At 46.9% G+C, this 17,003-nt stretch overlaps 2 protein-coding genes across 5 annotated transcripts; one reads left to right on the forward strand and one right to left on the reverse strand.

The window, feature by feature from the left end:
- Positions 1–223: 223 nt before the first annotated feature.
- On the forward strand, positions 224–14,745 carry shtn1 (shootin 1). Of its 4 annotated transcripts, none has more exons than XM_061285027.1 (16): positions 224–379; positions 1,309–1,361; positions 1,835–1,895; positions 3,808–3,902; positions 5,437–5,596; positions 5,717–5,814; positions 6,232–6,313; positions 6,434–6,528; positions 6,597–6,743; positions 7,072–7,225; positions 7,505–7,625; positions 7,701–7,780; positions 7,904–8,004; positions 8,293–8,343; positions 8,878–8,976; positions 14,578–14,745. In XM_061285027.1, the coding sequence occupies exons 1-16, from the start codon at positions 325–327 to the stop codon at positions 14,611–14,613; spliced, it is 1,488 nt and encodes a 495-aa protein (XP_061141011.1). In that variant the 5' UTR covers positions 224–324; the 3' UTR covers positions 14,614–14,745. The 4 variants fall into 4 exon arrangements, with proteins under 4 accessions (XP_061141011.1, XP_061141012.1, XP_061141015.1 ...); XM_061285028.1 differs by having other exon boundaries at positions 226–379; positions 8,878–8,989; XM_061285031.1 differs by lacking the exon at positions 3,808–3,902 and having other exon boundaries at positions 242–379.
- On the reverse strand, positions 8,985–16,222 carry eno4 (enolase 4). Its single transcript, XM_061285032.1, has 13 exons — positions 15,958–16,222; positions 15,174–15,302; positions 14,896–15,080; positions 14,545–14,678; positions 14,272–14,438; positions 13,992–14,123; positions 13,342–13,410; positions 12,806–12,970; positions 12,563–12,688; positions 12,140–12,314; positions 11,773–11,834; positions 10,717–10,834; positions 8,985–10,341 (listed from the first exon to the last, which is right to left on the reverse strand). Exons 1-13 carry the CDS (start codon positions 16,117–16,119, stop codon positions 10,262–10,264), a joined length of 1,704 nt encoding a protein of 567 aa, XP_061141016.1. The 5' UTR covers positions 16,120–16,222; the 3' UTR covers positions 8,985–10,261.
- Between the last annotated feature and the right edge of the window lie 781 nt (positions 16,223–17,003).

Genomic DNA, 17,003 nt, shown 5'->3' on the forward strand with positions numbered 1-17,003 from the left:
ATTAAAGGGAAGTAAATGAACATACTTTTTACTCATTATCTGCCAGTATGTATCTTTATATTGGCTGAACTTTTCCAAGTGACCTCTAGTCGTAAAATGACCATTTCAGCACATCAAATCATTTGAGAGTCACACTCAAATATTCCATTTTCTTCGAAAGGTCAATACTGTGTTCCCTTAAGATCGGTATGTATGTCACGACAGGTGGGTGCGGACTTTGAACAGCTATGCTCGGGTTTGTGTCACTGAAAGTCTTCAGGCGTGTCGCGGCGTTCATTGGCTTCCTGCTGCAAATCATTTGAGAAAAAAAAAAAAAGAAGTCCTATGGCTTCGGAAGAATTGGATCAAAAGAACATCATTGCTGACTTGACAAACAAAGGTAGGCCTGCTGTGAGACAACCAGTGCATAACTTGTAAAGGAGTAGTAGTTTGGGCTTCATAACAACAACAATGTCAATATTGTCACCTCAAATTGCACTCAGCTGCAAGGTTCTGAATTGTATCCTGCCTATTATTGATTTAAAAAAAAAAAAGCTACTTTAGCCAATACGTTTCAGTGCACGCAATGTATTCGTTTGAAATGCCAAAGTGGAGAACCGGCTCGAGGAGCTTTTCCCTGCAGCTGAGAGTCCAACTTGTGACATTCTGTATGACAGGCAAGCCCGAAGCACAACTAGAAGGGCATCTGAACGGGACCATTTTGGAACAGTTGTGCTTACACCAGCGGGCGAGCTTTGTGCATGCGCTTTGGAGGCTAATAGCCACGCCCACTGACCTCATTTAGCAGCACATTTATCGTAGTTCGGATTAATGGCGCACAAGTCTCTTTGGAAATGAAAAGGCTTTGTGCTTGATTATGCTTCATATTTCAGTGTGTTTAGCCGGCGTCAGGTGGAATCCTCGTACTATCCCAAATCATGGCTTTTCGGGAGACCCCCAGAAACATCAAGTTTGTTCAACCATTAACATTGCATCGATAAAGAGCGGAAACCATTTCAACATTTGTAACCAACCACATGATGAATAATATCAATGTCTGAAAAAACATTGAATTCACCCAATTGTGTGTGGCATGAGAGGTTTTCAGGAACTATAAAACATGGACATGTTATGGAAATGGATTTGCGGATTTTCCCCCAGCCTCATACTGCTGCACTCAAACAACACGAGTGGACTGAGTCAGAATGGGAGAAGTGATCACATGTTTGAGAATTTCCCACGTGTGAAATCTCTTCATGTGACATTGAGGAGGCTTAGTGTGGATTTTTGGTGTGATGATGGACGAGTGGCACCCTTTGCTTCCCACAGCTATACGGGAATACGAAGGTCTGCAAGGGAGACATGAAGCAACAACAAAGGAGGTAAGTATCTGTCGCAAGATGCCACTACCAACTCCTTTTTGCACAATTGTAAGGAACAGATCCTATTGGTTTGCTGTTTTCGGGCTAATATTCTCCTTCATCCGGCCCGGCCCGGCCGGGTCCTTTCATTCTCAGGACATTGAGTGAAATTGCAAATGGCCTGTCCTGGCAGTCTTTGAAATATGCCCTTTCTTTGAGAGCCTATTAAGAAATGGCATACTGTTTCAACAAAATGAAATGTCTTTGTTCAAATGTATAGGACCATCAATTCATTATGCTGGATTGCATACAAGGGGAAATATTTTTATAAACAATTCTGGCATGAACAGGAATTACTCAAAGTGAAGAGCAAAATGATTGTTAAGTGTAAAAGAGAGAGAGAGAGAGAGAGAGAGAGAACCTGAATTATAACGCATCTGGATTATCAGCCTATAAATAATCGTCAGTATTTTTTGCATATCTGCCTCTCCTAGTGTAAGATACTGGAGGAGGAACGAGACGAGGCGATCAAGAAGCTCCATGAATTTCAACAAGGTAAGTTGTTTTCAATGCATAGCAAGGTGAGTTGTTTTCAATACATAGCCGCAGATTCTTTTGGAAAAGGCAAATGGCCTATTGATGAGCCAGCCGCCCGTGCTGCCAGTGCTGCCCGTGCTGCCCGTGCTGCCCGTGTCCAAATGGATTGCATCAAAGAGCTAAGTAAGACGACAACGTCGGTACTTCCAAGAAACGCATGCTTTGACACGTCATCCGGTGACATTTGCAATAAACAATGTTAGGGTTTGACAATGGCACCTGGAGCGCCCTTAACCAATTGCCCCCACCCCAAACTAACTCATGAAACATTGTGCTTGAGCACAGGAGAAATGAAGTTCCAAGAGCAGCTGCAATTTCTTCCCCCCGCCCGGTGACACCTCATTAAGATGGCCGGGCGGGACGAAGCGACACGCAGGAACTAACTCCCTGCGCCCGTCACGTCAATAGCACTTAGCTGCCTGCCATTGTGTTTCCCTCTGGGCGCAATCTCCCTAGCTGTCACGGCCGGCCACTCCAACAAATCTTCTGGCTCGGACCTAATGACGTGTTAATTATGATTACTGGTAGCCGTGGTAAACAAACAGCAGTGTAGAAGTGCTGAAAGTCAACGGGGCCGCCGCCGTCAAATATGACAGTCTTAATTGTGAGTTTTGGCAAGCCCATTATCCTCCATCTGTTTTCTTCTCTCTTTTTGTGTGTGTCCTTATTCATGGTCCTCTCTGGAAAGACAGTGATTAGCCACCCCTACGCCGACGGGCTGCATAATGGTATCAACAGAACAGTGAATTAAATTGTATCTGCAGCCACTGCGAGGCCAAACCAGGCCAGGCCAGGCGAGCCTTGATGAGGGGGGCAGATGCTTTTGTGGTGTTATCATTATAACACAATGGTCATGTTGTCATCAACCTTGCCATCAGCAATTGAAAAGGCACGATTGTGTGTGTGTGTGTGGGGGGGGGCTGATTTTTTGCCGTGTCCTCAGCGAGCCTGCCACCCCACCAGCCGTTTTGTTGTGAATAGGAGCAATTTTCTAAGAGCTATGAAATCACGTAATGGCTCCTAATATGCAGCTGCTTGGCACAGTCGGCCGGGCAGCCTCTATTAATGTGCGAGTCAAACATAATATGTGTTTTGGCTGGAGAATTGCTCCATGCACGAGCACCCGCCCATGAAAAACGTCTAGAGCTGTCATCGTCACAAACACAAACTGTTTGCTCTTTGGGGTTTTTTTCTTTTTTTTGTGGCTTGGATCTCAACCTCTATTTGAAATTCTATCTTCAGTAAAGTGGTCTCAAAGCATTGGGCCTTTTATGCAGAATCATTTGGGCAGAATGATGGAAACGTTTGAAGCCAGTGATAGGTGCTTTGTTGAATTGTTGTTTTTCAAACTACTAGCTTGGCCTGGAGGACGGCCGGCCGGACGGACGGACGGACGCCCGGTTGATCAATTCATGTGCCTTTCTCTTTCTCTCTCTCTCTCTCTCTCTCTCTTCTCTCTCTCTCTCTCCTCACTCTCTCTCTCTCTCTCTCTCTCTCTCTCTCTCTCTCTCTCTCCTCTCTCTCTCTCTCTCTCTCTCTCTCTCTCTCTCTCTCTCTCTCTTCTCTCTCTCTCTCTCTCTCTCTCTCTCTCTCTCTCTCTCTCTCTCTCTCTCTCTCTCTCTCTCTCTCTCTCTCTCTCTCTCTCTCTCTCTCTCTCTCTCTCTCTCTCTCTCTCTCTCTCTCTCTCTCTCTCTCTCTCTCTCTCTCTCTCTCTCTCTCTCTCTCTCTCTCTCTCTCTCTCTCTCTCTCTCTCTCTCTCTCTCTCTCTCTCTCTCTCTCTCTCTCTCTCTCTCTCTCTCTCTCTCTCCTCTCTCTCTCTCTCTCTCTCTCTCTCTCTCTCTCTCTCTCTCTCTCTCTCTCTCTCTCTCAGTGTCAACAATGGTCATTGAGGAGATCAACGCCATTCAGGAGAAACTGGAGATTGAGAGGACGTGCAGAGAAAGCGCTGAGGCCCTGGCCTCCAAGGTGCCCGTACACAACAGTCGATTCCAATGACTAGCGGCGCTAACTCAATGACTTGTTATTACGGAGAATGACTACTAAACGCGGGAGCAGCGGATCGCTCCTTTGTCGAGTCAATAGTCCGAGCCGTTTGTCGACTTGACGTGACGAAAGCAAAAGCGCTCGGCGCCCACATAGCTCCGGTGTCCAAAATGGCATTCCATTTTGGAGTCCTTGCTAAAGTGTGACTTGTTATTTGGGAGCCATGGAGCCTGAGCATAGTGCTTTGCCGCACTTTGTCATCATTTCTCTTTCAATTCCTGGACAAAAGCGGTTCAAGCAAAGTTGCAGGCTGTGGGGAAATGGAAAGTGAAGCCTTTCTTCTTGCCTTCCAATGGTTCTTTGAGTTTTCTTTCCAAACCTTCCAATCTCTACCGCAGTGATGCCCGATCCAAATTGGATTGAGCAAAGGGCAATGAAGCCATTGACCATTGGCATTTCCATGAAAAGGTGACCTTTTTGTGAAGAAACCAAAAGTTGGTTGTCAAGCATGGCTAGGTCTGGGTTTCTTCTCAATGTTCCTTTTGCCCGTTCTCCATGCTGGATATGCTTTGAAAGCAAAACAACCCCTGTTGCTTTTCTCGCTAGTCTGCTGATCATTTGTGTTTGTTTATCTTTTCGGCAACTGCCTTTTCTTTCCTCTGATAACACGCTTGCAAATTGCATTCATTTGGAATGGGCTTCATGGCGGTCCTGCTGATTGAACTTGCAATGTCATCAACGTGCAAATAGGAAAGAAATATTGGATGCCAAGAAGTTAAAAGGCATCAAATGTGTCATCCATCGCTCATGTTTTCCCTGCTCACGCCTTTTGCACGTGTCCTGCCATTATGACTGATTGCAGAGCAAAAGAAAAGCAGAAAAAGCTCATCTGGCTGGCCCTGTCACTTGTTTTGTCGCTTGATTTCCCTCATTGTCGTCCAAAGTCAGTGGCACGTCACCCATCTGCAAATCTCAAGAGGAGTTCCGTTATTTAGATATGTAAGGCGACGTCTTTCACTGTTGCAATTTTCTTTTTTTCTTTCTTTCTTTTCTTTTTTTCTTTCTTTTTTTCTTTCTTTCTTTCGGACCGGTTAGTCCATTGAGTTTTCATTCACGAATGAGATGTTGAAGCCATCAGTTCACCATATTGCATCATTCCCCCCAGGCCAAAATGTTGAAGGAGACATTTCCGAAAGTGGTTTCAAAGAAAATGGATTGTGTCATTTGTGACACTGCGGAGCTTGCAAAGGCCTCGTCCGATAGCTAGCTCTTAATGCTCTTCTGTCCCTAGCGAATGAACGAAGCCATCGAGGTCTTTTTCTCAACGGAAGAATTTGATGACATTTTGACGGGCAGCAAGTGGAAATGCTAATGCTATGACAACCACATTTGTATTTTCCAATCATCAACTCACGCACACACCATGGATGATTAGTAGGATTTGCTTGAGTGACTAGTTAGTCTTCTGCAAAAGCATCCATCTTCATTTGGTCTTTTGTCTTTCTTTTGGCTGTAGTTGAACCATCAGAAGCACTCGTTGAAAAGGAAGAGCATGATGTTGCTGTCCCAACTCGGACCGGGGACCATCAGCCAGATCGACCTCGAGGATGAAGACGAAGGTGAGCAGCTGAATGCTGCCAACTGCTTGTCAAGCGTGTGCCAGTGCAAGATATCAGGTGCGGGCGGCATTTCTCTCAAGATACACTTGTGAATATTTTCATGCCTCTTCTCTCTCTCCCTCTCTCTCTCTCTCCTGGATGTCCAGTCTGTCTAAATGATCATCTGTCTTCTTTCAGAGCTGCAAAGTCAATTGCAGTTGACACTAAGGGAGAAAAATCACCTTTGTGATAATCTTGCAATGCTGAAAGAACAACTAGAGGAAAGCAGGCAAGAGGTGAGTAGTAGGCCAGCAGCATTTCCTGCTTTGGCACCGATCTGCTTCCTGGTTGTTGTTGGCTTTTTCTTTTTTTTCCTTTTGACCTACCCTGCGTTATTTGCACGAAAACTCACTCAACTACTCTGGATGATACTCCGGAATGTTTTGCTCAGCGGAGCAAAAGGTGCTGTCCATTGAGGTTGGGAATTCAATCTCAAGCATTGAGAAGGCATCCATCACGCAAGTCCAATGCAAATGTTTGGTGTTCATTTGAACCGATTTCATTCATTCGGAGCTATTTGAACTCTTCCCCCCCCCCCCCCCCCCCCAAGACTAGAACAAAGGACAAATGGATTGGCACCACAGTGCTACGCAAGCGCGGTGCTCCTCAACTGCTTGTCAGCCTTGCTCCCACTTTCCCTTTTCCATTTGCAGCTGCTGCAAGAAAAACATGCCAACAGCGTGTTAATGGCTGAGACGGTGCAGCAAAAGAAGCTTCTGAGAAAATATAACAGAGGTTAGAATGGGTGGCTATTGAAATCCAAACCATTTTGGGGGGGAAGAAAATGGACGCTCTGGTCAATATGAACGTGGCTCGTGTCAAATGAATCTTACAATCCAAAATGTGGAAATTCAGTGTCAAGGTTTGCTGTGGAGGAATACCAAGCCCTACAGGACACCTTGAATCTGGAGCGGGACTTGAGAGAGGGGGCAGAGAACTTTGCCAGAGCAGTGAGTTAGATTACAATGTCACTATTAGGTATCATAGTAGTATGATTTCCAATTGGTGGTGCTTTCAGATGGTTGTTGAACAAAAGATGATCAAGAGACACAGCCAGATCCTGATGCAGAGCACGACACCGAGCCATGCTCTACAGGAGGCGCTCAGCCAGGTGACGTCGCTGACCAAGGATTTGGAAAGCCTGAAGCACGAGCACCAGAGCCAGGTAGAGAGAGAGAGAGAGAGTGTGTGTTGGGTCTCCTTGATGTTCTGTTGTCAGATAAATAGATAGAATAACACAGCTAATACACAAACCTGAATGAGTGAAAAGATAACCTCAGAGTTAAGCAAACGTTTTCGACATAAAGGAAAGCATTTAAGAAAAGGCCCGGTAATGAAGCTTGGCCTGGAACCAGCTCCCACCTACCGCCCGCCCTCCCTCCCTCCCTAACCACTGGCTCTGATGTAAAACAATTAAAGCTGAGTGGGATCACTGACCTCTGCTGGTGATGAACAATTGGAAAAGGGTTAAGGAAAAATGTTTGTGTGTTCAGATCAAGAAAGTGGAAGCGAAATTAAGTAGCTGCGAGGCGCTTAAGGAGCTGACGGCCTTGAAGTGTCAACTTGAGCTTGTGGAGGAGGAGAAGAAGGAGTACAGTGATGAGTGCGCCAAGGCCCAAGCAGAGGTCAAGGATCTGAGGTCCACAGGTAACAACACACAAGCATGAAAACAAGCTGCTTCGACACTCTGCCATGGATGCATTTATTTGTTGTTGTGTCCTTTTTGAATTGGTGGAAGGAGGGCAACGTGCTTCTGTTTGCAATTTCTCTTTTGAACAAGGGTGCATCATCATCATCATCATCATCATCATTATCCTGCTGTTGATTGCAATGTCTTCAAGAAAGGGAACAAAGGGGAAGGGGTGTTTGCAAAAGGTCAACTCAAAATGATTATTCACTCAATCATTTTATCATTGGATTGATCAGTTGACCAACTTCAAAAGAAGCTGCAAACGGCTACCGATCCAGCACCTCTGCCAGTACCTGTATGTCCGCCTCCTCCGCCGCCGCCACCACTTCCAACCTTGGCAGCCTTCAACCCACTCAGGTAAACTTTCCCATCCTTACTAGAGTGAAATTGGAATGATGGATTTGGTGATGTGGATTCGTATGCTCTCCCTAGCTCCTTGCTGTCATTAATCAGAAAGAGGCAAAACAGCAGTGACATTCCACTTGTGCTCCCCAATTCTGCGCAGAGAGCAGGTACCAAAATTGCTTATCCATGACTCCAAACCTGGCAAAACACAAAAACCTCTTTTTTGTTGACCTGTCCTCCCACATAAGCGTGCCCATGTGTGTGTGTGTGTGTGTGTGTGTGTTTTACAGAAGTGGATGTCAGGCAGCAAGCTGTGGAGGAAATGATGAACAGGATCAAGAATGGGGTTCAGCTTCGGCCCGTCAGCCAGAGAGCCACTAACCGCAGAAAGGTTCTAAATTCTTCAACGTTAGGGGACGTAAATAAAATACAGCATCCCTTAATGGCTATGCAGACTTCAGGGTATCTTGTCACGTATTCCTCGCTCGGCCCGCCACAATAATTGGGACCCGCTATGTCATGGAAAATGGTCCATTATTGCTGTCGGCTTGTAAGAGGCCTGCCTGCCTCTGTGCTGGCTCGGCTTTGTCATCTTCTCGTAATTGGAGGGGACTGAATGCATCGCATGAGAAATAATAAGTACAATATTTATGTTTTGCTTGTCTTTTCCTTTCATCAGATGGAGAGGAAGCCGTCTAATTCCGCCTTCCAGGAGCTTCGAGCCATCATGGTAAGAGCCTTTGTCAAAACTTTGATTGTTTTCTCAGCAGTCCAACAACTTTGCCCATTGGAAGGCAAAGGAGCCTGCGAATTTCCTCCTCATTGAACCTCTGCGGAGCGCAGAAACCCTCACGACTTTGGACAGTCCTAGCGACTCCAGTTTGCGCGGCTGAACGTTGAAGCGTAGAAGAAGAAGAGCCACCGGCGTAGCCAAAGAGCCACCGGCGTAGCCCAAGAGCCACCGGCGTAGCCCAAGAGCCACCGGCGTAGCCCAAGAGCCACCGGCGTAGCTGAAGGAAGAGCCACCGGCGTAGCAGAAGGAAGAGCCACCGGCGTAGCAGGAGGAAGAGCCGCCGGCCTAGCAGAAGGAAGAGCCACCGGCGCTTGGCTCAATGTAGGCTAGAAAAATGTGCTCCGCGGAAATGAATGTGAAATATCACGGCGCCATTGGACACAGGAACTTACAGCTTGTGTGGCCTTTGGAGGATGCAACCTACTGCAGAAGAAGTCACTGCAGCACCTAATGCCGTATTTTGTCTTTCAGGGCAATTGTGACAGAAGCGTTCCTCCTCACCCGAAAATGGGATCATCCCCAAATGACGAACTGCAGAAAGTCTTGCTGAGGCGGCGCCATGTACTGGAGGCAAGCTCCTAGGGTATTGTTGTATTTTAGTTTGGCTGAAATCACGTACACCTAACATCTATCTGCAAATTCTTATCGGTTGAGCAATCAATGTCTGACTTTGCATGATAGCAGGGGCATAAACCGACTTGGAAATGAAAATCTTTCTGCTTATGGCTTCAATATGAGCTCTGGTGAATATTCTTCCACACATAGTTTCTTCATGTTTGCACACGTAGAGAGGATGCGTATTTGTATTCATTTTGGGTTCTTGTCTGTACAGCTGTTGCCAGGGTTTCAAATTGTTTTGATCCAAGCAATTAGGCTTGTTTTGTCATGGTTGAATTGAAGGCCGTGCGAGTTATTAGTTCTACAACGCTGCTGGCTTTTGTCTTGTTTTCTCTCGACACCTGCCCAGCCCAGCCACATTTCCCAGACACTTGCCGGTGGGAAACACGAGAACCCCGCGTCCTGTCCTGTCCCGTCCCGTCCTGTCCGTCACTTATTGGACACTTTGGCTTATTAAGGTTTTAGGCTTGGTTTAGCGCTGAGGTGTAATTTCCAGCTTGCCGTCCCCTTCATGTGCACAGTGTGGAGGAAATGCCATTGTTGTGTTAAGTCGCCTCCTTTGCAAAGCAGATTCACCCTCAAAAGGCTTGAAAGAAAGCCAAATGCTGACAATAGTCCAAACAGGAAGTCATCCATCCATGAAGAAAGCAAAGCGCATATGGAGCTCCAATGAGCATTTGGCAATGGTGTTGGGTGACAAGCAAAATGAGGGGAAGAAAACAAGCCTGGATTGATTTGATCCCCCCCCCCTCAAGCAAATACCAAACTGCTGTTTTAGTTGTCCTCCTCACAGCTCAATTTGAACCCAGTTTGACTCCCGCAATTGGTCGCGCGCTGGAACTAACATTTGTTTGCGCCACACAACGGACGTAATGACATCCGCCATTTTGCGTCGGCGTCATTATCCAAACCATTGCGGCTCAATTTTCAGAAAAGAATGACAGTGCCGGCCCGCCGGCCAGCCCTGCAGTCCAACGCAATCCATTCAAGTTGGGATTCAAAACAAACAGGAAATGGAGTCATAGCAGCTCTTCTGCCAGCAAACCATGTTGAAATGCAATTTGCTGCTGCTACTACATGTCATTCTTAAGTGCCAAGTTAACCATTGTGTAATAAGAAGTACAGTATCAAATCAAAGATGGGAGAGCTTCTCATTAGTGCTGTGGCTGTTCTCAAAAGTGACTGAGGGAGGGAAGCACAATCAATGTGCTGCCGTACAAACAGCTGATGCTCTCTTTCAGACTTCCTCCTCCGCTTCTGCTTCCGCTTCCGCTTCCGTTTCAATGAACAGTGGCAGGGAGTGTTGCTCTTTTGGGACTGTGGATGAGACACATCATCAAATCATCAAAGTGAAAGGAACCTCTCGCTACCACGGAACTCATTTGGAGGACTTGGGAATCCTAGGACAAGCCACGCCATGTTGCATAAGCTTTTTCTGCTTTTTCGTAAAAACGTCCTCATTTACTCTTCTTTGAAGTGTGCGAGGGAAGAATTTGCCCTGGCATGTCATTAGGCAGCCAATTAACACATCCAAAGTAAGAGATTTCATTTTTGCACACTTCCTCACACACTGCTTTCTTTCACGTACGACAGGAGAGAGAGAGAGAGAAAGAGAGAGAGAGAGAGAGAGAGAGAGCGAGGGGGACACTTCCTCTCTTGCTTTGGGCCTTTGTCAGAGAGAGCCAAGCATACCCAGGATCCCCTGTTGAGACAGCTCTTCCTCTATAGAAAGCAGCCTGTTGTATTTAGTCATCCTCTCGCCACTGGTCAGACCTCCCAGTTTGACATAGTCCAGGCCCAGACCCACAGCCTGAAAGAGAGAAAAGAAAACTCAAATAGGAAGAGAGACAATTACGCTGTGTGTGTGTGTGTGTGTGTGTGTGTGTGTGCATGCGGTCTCTTCCATACTGCCTCAGAGGTGCCGTTGGTGTTCCCGCAGTTGAAAATGTGTCATTGAGTGTTTTTCTAAACCCATCATCCATCCCATCCCATCCCATTTGTCTATTAGCAGCCTCCAACGGAATGTCTGCGGCTCGGCTGCATTTCATGGCTGCATGTTCCTTCAAGTGGTCCGCCCACCTTGTTTGTAGATGTGCGAGAAGAGCCGGCCGCTGGGGTGGCTGCATCTCGTCTCGTGTGCGCCATACGGGCAAAAGGATTCCATTTTGTTCTTTGCACTTCTCAACAGCAATGAATAGACAGACATGTCTATTTTCGCATCCAGGCACGTTGCGAATGGACGACCATTACAATTTGGAGGCTTTTCGGATTTCTACCGATTTGGATGTGTAGACAAGTTCATTCCGCAGCTTGCTTGATTGCCTTTTTTCGTTTGTTTGAGCCATTCAGAGGCGACTTGCTCGTATCTTTACCGTGACTGCATAACAGAGTGCTTGAGCTTGACCTGATGGCCAGATGTTGGCGTGCAGAAATGTCAATGCGCTTTGGGCTTGATGTGCTGCGACCCGACCTCTACTGCGTGTTGAAGAAACAATCAAGTGCAACACATCCCGTGTTACGGTGGCTCCTTTGTGTTAGATCATTACGACGATCCTTTGTGTTAGCTCATTAAAAGATGTTTGCATAGCAAGTACGTATGGCTATCAGCATTTCTCTCCCTCCCTCCCTCCCTCCCTCCCTCCCTCCCTCCCTCCCTCCCTCCCTCCCTCCCTACCTCCCTCCGGATGCGTGATGCAAAACGGGATGACATTAGCGAGGAAGCAGTCTTTAGAAGCTCCAAGCACTCACTATGTCTGACAGAGAATCATCTTGGCAGGACTCATTAGTTGCTTTCGCCAGTAGTACAGAACCTGTAAGAGACGCACGCAAACAAAAGTTAGCAGTGACAGCAATCCGACACGCCCCAATAGCAAATCTTGAAATGATTTCAATTGAGGGCCCTGAACCGATCATCTGCGACTTGACATTTTGAAAGGAAGGCATTTCCATCATATTCAAATTTTGGGTCAATGCGAGGAACTGTATCTATATCTATATATATATATATATATATAAATAAATAAATAGTAAATTGACTTTGAATTTGATTTGTGATCACTTTCAAATGAACGCTATTCAGACAAGTGACATGTTGAAAGGGCATGCATCTATCGACCTGGATGCTCAGATGTGATGCGGATCAAGTCGCTGACCGTCATCTGGTTGGTGTGTTTTAAGAGACGACCTGTGACTCCAGGAAGGGGCGGAGCCTGTGCCTTGTGAGTGGCGTCAGAGAGCAGCACGCACGACTGTCCAATGGCATCGCTCAGTTTCTGCCACTGTTCTGCGTCCTTGCAAAGGCCAGAAAAAGATGACCTTCATTTGTCAGATCTGATCTAGGGTACATATGGCCATCGCCAGCCTTTCTTTCATGAAAGCCACAGTGACCACTGAATGATGAAAGTCATCGTCGTCACAACAGAAAGCAAATATTTGGTTGCAGTACGCTGTGCGTTGCTTCCTCGCTGCAATCAAACGCTCGACGTGCGACATGCCATTTGTTTCCATGAAAGCCAGACGGACGGACAGACGGACGTACCTCCCTCCGTAGTGGGTCGATTAAAGCCACCACTGCAGTGTACTTGCTTAGGAGGCTTTGATACATGCTTACGAGCTCGTCTGGGGACTTAAACGCTCCTGTTGCAATTTCATACTTTTGTTTCGTCTGTCAGCCAGAGAGAGAGAGAGAGAGAGAGAGAAAAGAGGCTCTCAGCATTTGTCGTCTTGGCCCCCTTGCTGTCTCCCTTTCCCCGTCCGTCATAAGCAGGGATGACTGGCTTACATAGTCCATGAGGTCGGGGCCAGCGCAGTTCACTGCCAGATGGATCTCCGTTCCCAGTTCCAGCTGAAGGTTATTGCACGCTTCCGTAATCAGATCCAGCGCTTGTTCAGGACGATCAAAACTCACGGGCAGCACACCGTTGTCGCTCAAAAGGGCCGCGGTGACCTCCAAGGCGACACAATCGACACGTTGGTTGATTGATTTTTTTTCTCCTATCATTTGTACTAAAAACGTCATCATTTATTTGGATCTGTGGAGAAACATCCAGCTGACAACAAATGAGTCTGAATGGAACAGTCGCAAGGTTGGGCAGTTGAATGCACAATTTCAATTTCTCTACGGCATTATCAATCGAATTGGCTGAATCCTCTTTTCAACGCACGTCCGGGAAGTGAATGATTTGAAGAGTAGTTCTGAACTTAATGCATATTGTATTTTTGCAGACAAAGGAATTCCACTCACGTTAAACTTGTCCGACTATTGTTGAGGAAAAATTCTTCCACTCCTATTTATCAATAGACGAAAATGTCCCTCACCCCAGGCTTTGATGATCCACTCAATATTCTCATCATTTCCTTCTGTAGCCGTGTTGCCATTGTGATGATCTGCAAAAGGAGCTCACGCTTTAGTACGACATGCGCAAATGCCTGAATCAAAGCGTGACAAACACAAACAGGACGGATGGCCCCATCTTGGTGGCATTGCTTCATGCAAATGATACCATCAAAGCTTTCCCATTGAGATCTGCCTGCTCAAGTTGCCGATTGGATGCCCGGCTGTGCTTAAGCAAGAGGAGAAGCTCCTGAATGCTGCCCACATACAAATGGGTGGACATGCCCAAACACCTTCATCCAAGTGAGACATTTTTAAAAACACTACATGGTGCTGAAGACGGTCACATCATGTAAGGTCAACAGTTTGGATCCAACATCCAGCCAGGCAGCCAGGCAGCCACGCAGCCAGCCAGCCAGCCAGCCAGCCAGCCAGCCAGCCAGCCAGCCAGCCAGCCAGCCAACCAGCCAGGCAGCCAGCCAGCCAGCCAGCCAGGCAGGGAGCCACGCAGGCAGGCAGCCACGCAGGCAGGCAGCCACGCAGGCAGGCAGCCACGCAGGCAGGCAGCCAGGCAGCCAGGCAGCCGCCCAGCCAGCCAGCCTTTAATAGACAGCTAGGCAAAAGCAACAACTACTTGTTTGACTTGTTGTCCTGCGTTGGGAATCAGTATGACCTCTTCCAGCAAGTTGAGCTTTCCAGGACACATCTTGCCACAGCTTAATAAAGTTACCAAGGGGACAGGTACGTGAAATGTGTCTTGATCATCCTGTACACACATATTGAAGACAATGCTTGAGTAAGCAGTCAGTCAGTCTATACTAGATGAGTGATTTTTCGGGGGGATGCTGAACCTCCCGTTATGCCCCGGGCTTGCTCGCTCGCTCTCTCTCTCTCTCTCTGTGTCTCTCTCTCACCTCTGGGTCCTTCAGACTGCGGATGTATTTGTAGAGCGGACTGGCCTTTACCTGAGCCCCGCTCTTGGCCACAGCAAGAGACACTGAGCCAATGGCCAAGCACCCAGGGAACACGGGTTCTGGTGGCTCTGCAGGACAAAATGGCTTCTCCAGATTGCCTTTTTTTTCTGTGGTGGCACAAAGACATCATGTTGGATGAGACATTTTCAAGGCATTGATTCCGCCCAAATATTCTGCCGTGTCCTGTCCGTTACAGCAAAAGGTGTCAAGTACTTTTCTCATTCTTCTTCTCTTTCTTCTTTTCAGGTGGAGAAGACGGAATTTCCACCTCCTGTTCACTAGCAGAAAGAATCTCCTCCTTTTCCCTGTTTTCTTTCTCCTCCTGTTGGCGAGCCGCGAAGAAATCGCTGTGCAATGACCAGCAACATACTTTGATTGATGAGATTGACTTGTGCAAACAAAGAGTCACCCCAAGCGCTGTTTTCTTTTCGTTTCTTACTCGACTCTACTCAAGCGTGTTGAATGAAAACTTTGGAAACAAGCACGGCTCCATCCATCCATCCATCCATCCATCCATCCATCCATCCATCCATCCATCCATCCATCCATCCATTTGAATCCTACCTGAGTTGCTGGTCAACTTGCGATTGGTCACAAGGGTCGTGTCCCTTCAGCAGTCCGTTCAGAGGTTCAACGATCCACTGAACAGCTGCGGCGACGTGATGCGCTCTCTCCTGGCTTTTGGGTCGCCACTCCGCCAAAGACCCGTTGTGCGGAAAGTGACTGGAGATGGCGGCCGAGGACATCCGCTAGACAAATCCCATGGGTTATGGCCATGGCAAATCCGCTAGGCTCAAAGAGCGACACGTCACTCGGTTGCCTATTTCTTGAGCCAGCGTTACCTTTTCTTGATTGCAGATGATGCAAAAGAGTTGGGCCTCAGCACAGAGTTGCCCTTTTGAGTCATAGACCTCCTTTCCATTCAGTCTGCTGATGAATGGATGCGATGAGAGCCTTGTGAAATAGTTTGCCTAGGGAGTCAGAGGTTGAAGAAAAACATGTTCGACTACACAGAATCTGGAGTAGTACCGTCAAATCGTAAACAGTATGAATGTATACGGGCGGTTGTCCAAAGGTATGGGACGGGCAGCTTTTCAAACGCTGACCCACTTCAATCTTTCCTTCCCTCTCCAATCAATCATGCACAGAGCAGTATGAATGATTCTGAAGGGGATGGGAAAAGGCTGATGTATTGTTTGGCTATTGTAGCACACTGCAACACGCATGGTGTCTTAGAGTGGACGCGCACGCATGCATGCTTGCATAGCTCGACAAGTAAAAGCTCTCTTCTAATTGACTTGCAACACATCCACGCCCTCTAGCGGCCAACAAGAAACACTACGTGTTGGAACTTCCAATACTATACAATGGCCTTTCAATTTCCAAATCCTACAGCTATCCTTTGTACTTGACTGATCTTCGCTTATTGCGGGTGGTTGTGGAAGGCAAACCCCGCGATAAATGAGGGGTCACTCACTGCCTTCCATACAATGCTGCAGAGAAGTGAGATCGGTCGATCGATCGATCAATCGATCGATCACTTGTGCTGAGTGTACGTCAAACAGGCTTGGCTGCATATGGACGGATAGACGGACGGTAAATATCAGCAAGTCAAATGGGATGCACCAGGTAACCGTGGACGTCCTCGGGGTTCTGGAAGAAAAGTTCTCCCAAGGCTTTCTCAAGCTCCTCGGGTACTCTGTTGGCCCGGTAAAACTCCGCAGCTGCGTCTTTGATTTGGTGAAACTCCTGGTCTTGTTCCGAAAGGGACTTGACGAAAGCAGACATTGTCTTATGATCGCTCGTCCTCGCTGAAACGGCTGTTTGGCGTTACCATGGCAACGGAACGTTCGCCAGAAAGGGAGCCCAGCCGGGCACCGCGAGACAATGGCTGCTGATGCATGAAGGCGGAAGGAAGGAAGTACAAGCCGAAACATCCATCATGCATGTCAGGTAATGCCACCTTTATTTAATACTTGTTTGAGATGAAAGAGAACTCTTTGGTCAACGTCTCTCGCGCTGCTCTTTCCCATTGAAAACAAGCAAAATGCATCAAGTGTTCAAAATACGCGGATAGGAAAATAGAATAAATGTCATTTCTGTAAGAAAAGCATGGATCCACTTCGGTGGGATTAGTTCTCCCAATGTTGATTTTTCTTCTCTTTCTTTTCCGTCCAAAAAAAGGGGGATAAATGCTTCTCCAAAAGCCTTGTGTTGGGATAAGTGTTCCGTCTCTCATGAAGAGTTGTGAATATTCATTTGATCGCTATTTATTCATCTGCGTCGTATAAGAAATTGGGTTGGGAAAAAAAAGAAGAAAACCAAACTGACTGGCAACAAAATAATCAAGTGAATGGAAAGTCAATCAAGAATTGCTCCACAAATTCAGATGAGACATATTGGATTGTTCAAAGCCCTTCAAGTTGGAGGCCATTATTTACAAAGTGTGCCAACTTCATTTGCGCAACATTTCAAACATGATTCACCGTCCATTTGCACATATTTAATACGGGCAACCCAGTCAAATTTAACAGTGCAAAATGAGGAATCACTGTGTTCTCATCATGACAAAACGGGAACCAAAAGAGGGCCGAGAGAGAGAACCAGAATGAGCAACCATTTTTCATGCACTCAAGTCTGAAACGTACGTAGTACTTACCGTAATTTTCGGA

Source organism: Syngnathus typhle, linkage group LG8 (assembly GCF_033458585.1).
Source record: "Syngnathus typhle isolate RoL2023-S1 ecotype Sweden linkage group LG8, RoL_Styp_1.0, whole genome shotgun sequence".
NCBI lineage: Eukaryota > Metazoa > Chordata > Actinopteri > Syngnathiformes > Syngnathidae > Syngnathus > Syngnathus typhle.

What these genes read in the sequence shown, in the direction of transcription:
- shtn1 (XM_061285027.1), top strand. Translation starts at nt 325, where the DNA reads ATGGCTTCGGAAGAATTGGATCAAAAGAACATCATTGCTGACTTGACA. An exon ending in GAGCCACTAACCGCAGAAAG is followed by an intron (nt 8,005 to 8,292) that starts GTTCTAAATTCT and finishes TCCTTTCATCAG; the next exon opens with ATGGAGAGGAAGCCGTCTAA. An exon ending in AGGAGCTTCGAGCCATCATG is followed by an intron (nt 8,344 to 8,877) that starts GTAAGAGCCTTT and finishes TTTGTCTTTCAG; the next exon opens with GGCAATTGTGACAGAAGCGT.
- eno4 (XM_061285032.1), bottom strand. Translation starts at nt 16,119, where the DNA reads ATGTCTGCTTTCGTCAAGTCCCTTTCGGAACAAGACCAGGAGTTTCAC. An exon ending in AGAGAAGAAGAATGAGAAAA is followed by an intron (nt 14,439 to 14,544) that starts GTACTTGACACC and finishes GTGCCACCACAG; the next exon opens with AAAAAAAAGGCAATCTGGAG. An exon ending in TCGACCCACTACGGAGGGAG is followed by an intron (nt 12,315 to 12,562) that starts GTACGTCCGTCT and finishes GGCCTTTGCAAG; the next exon opens with GACGCAGAACAGTGGCAGAA.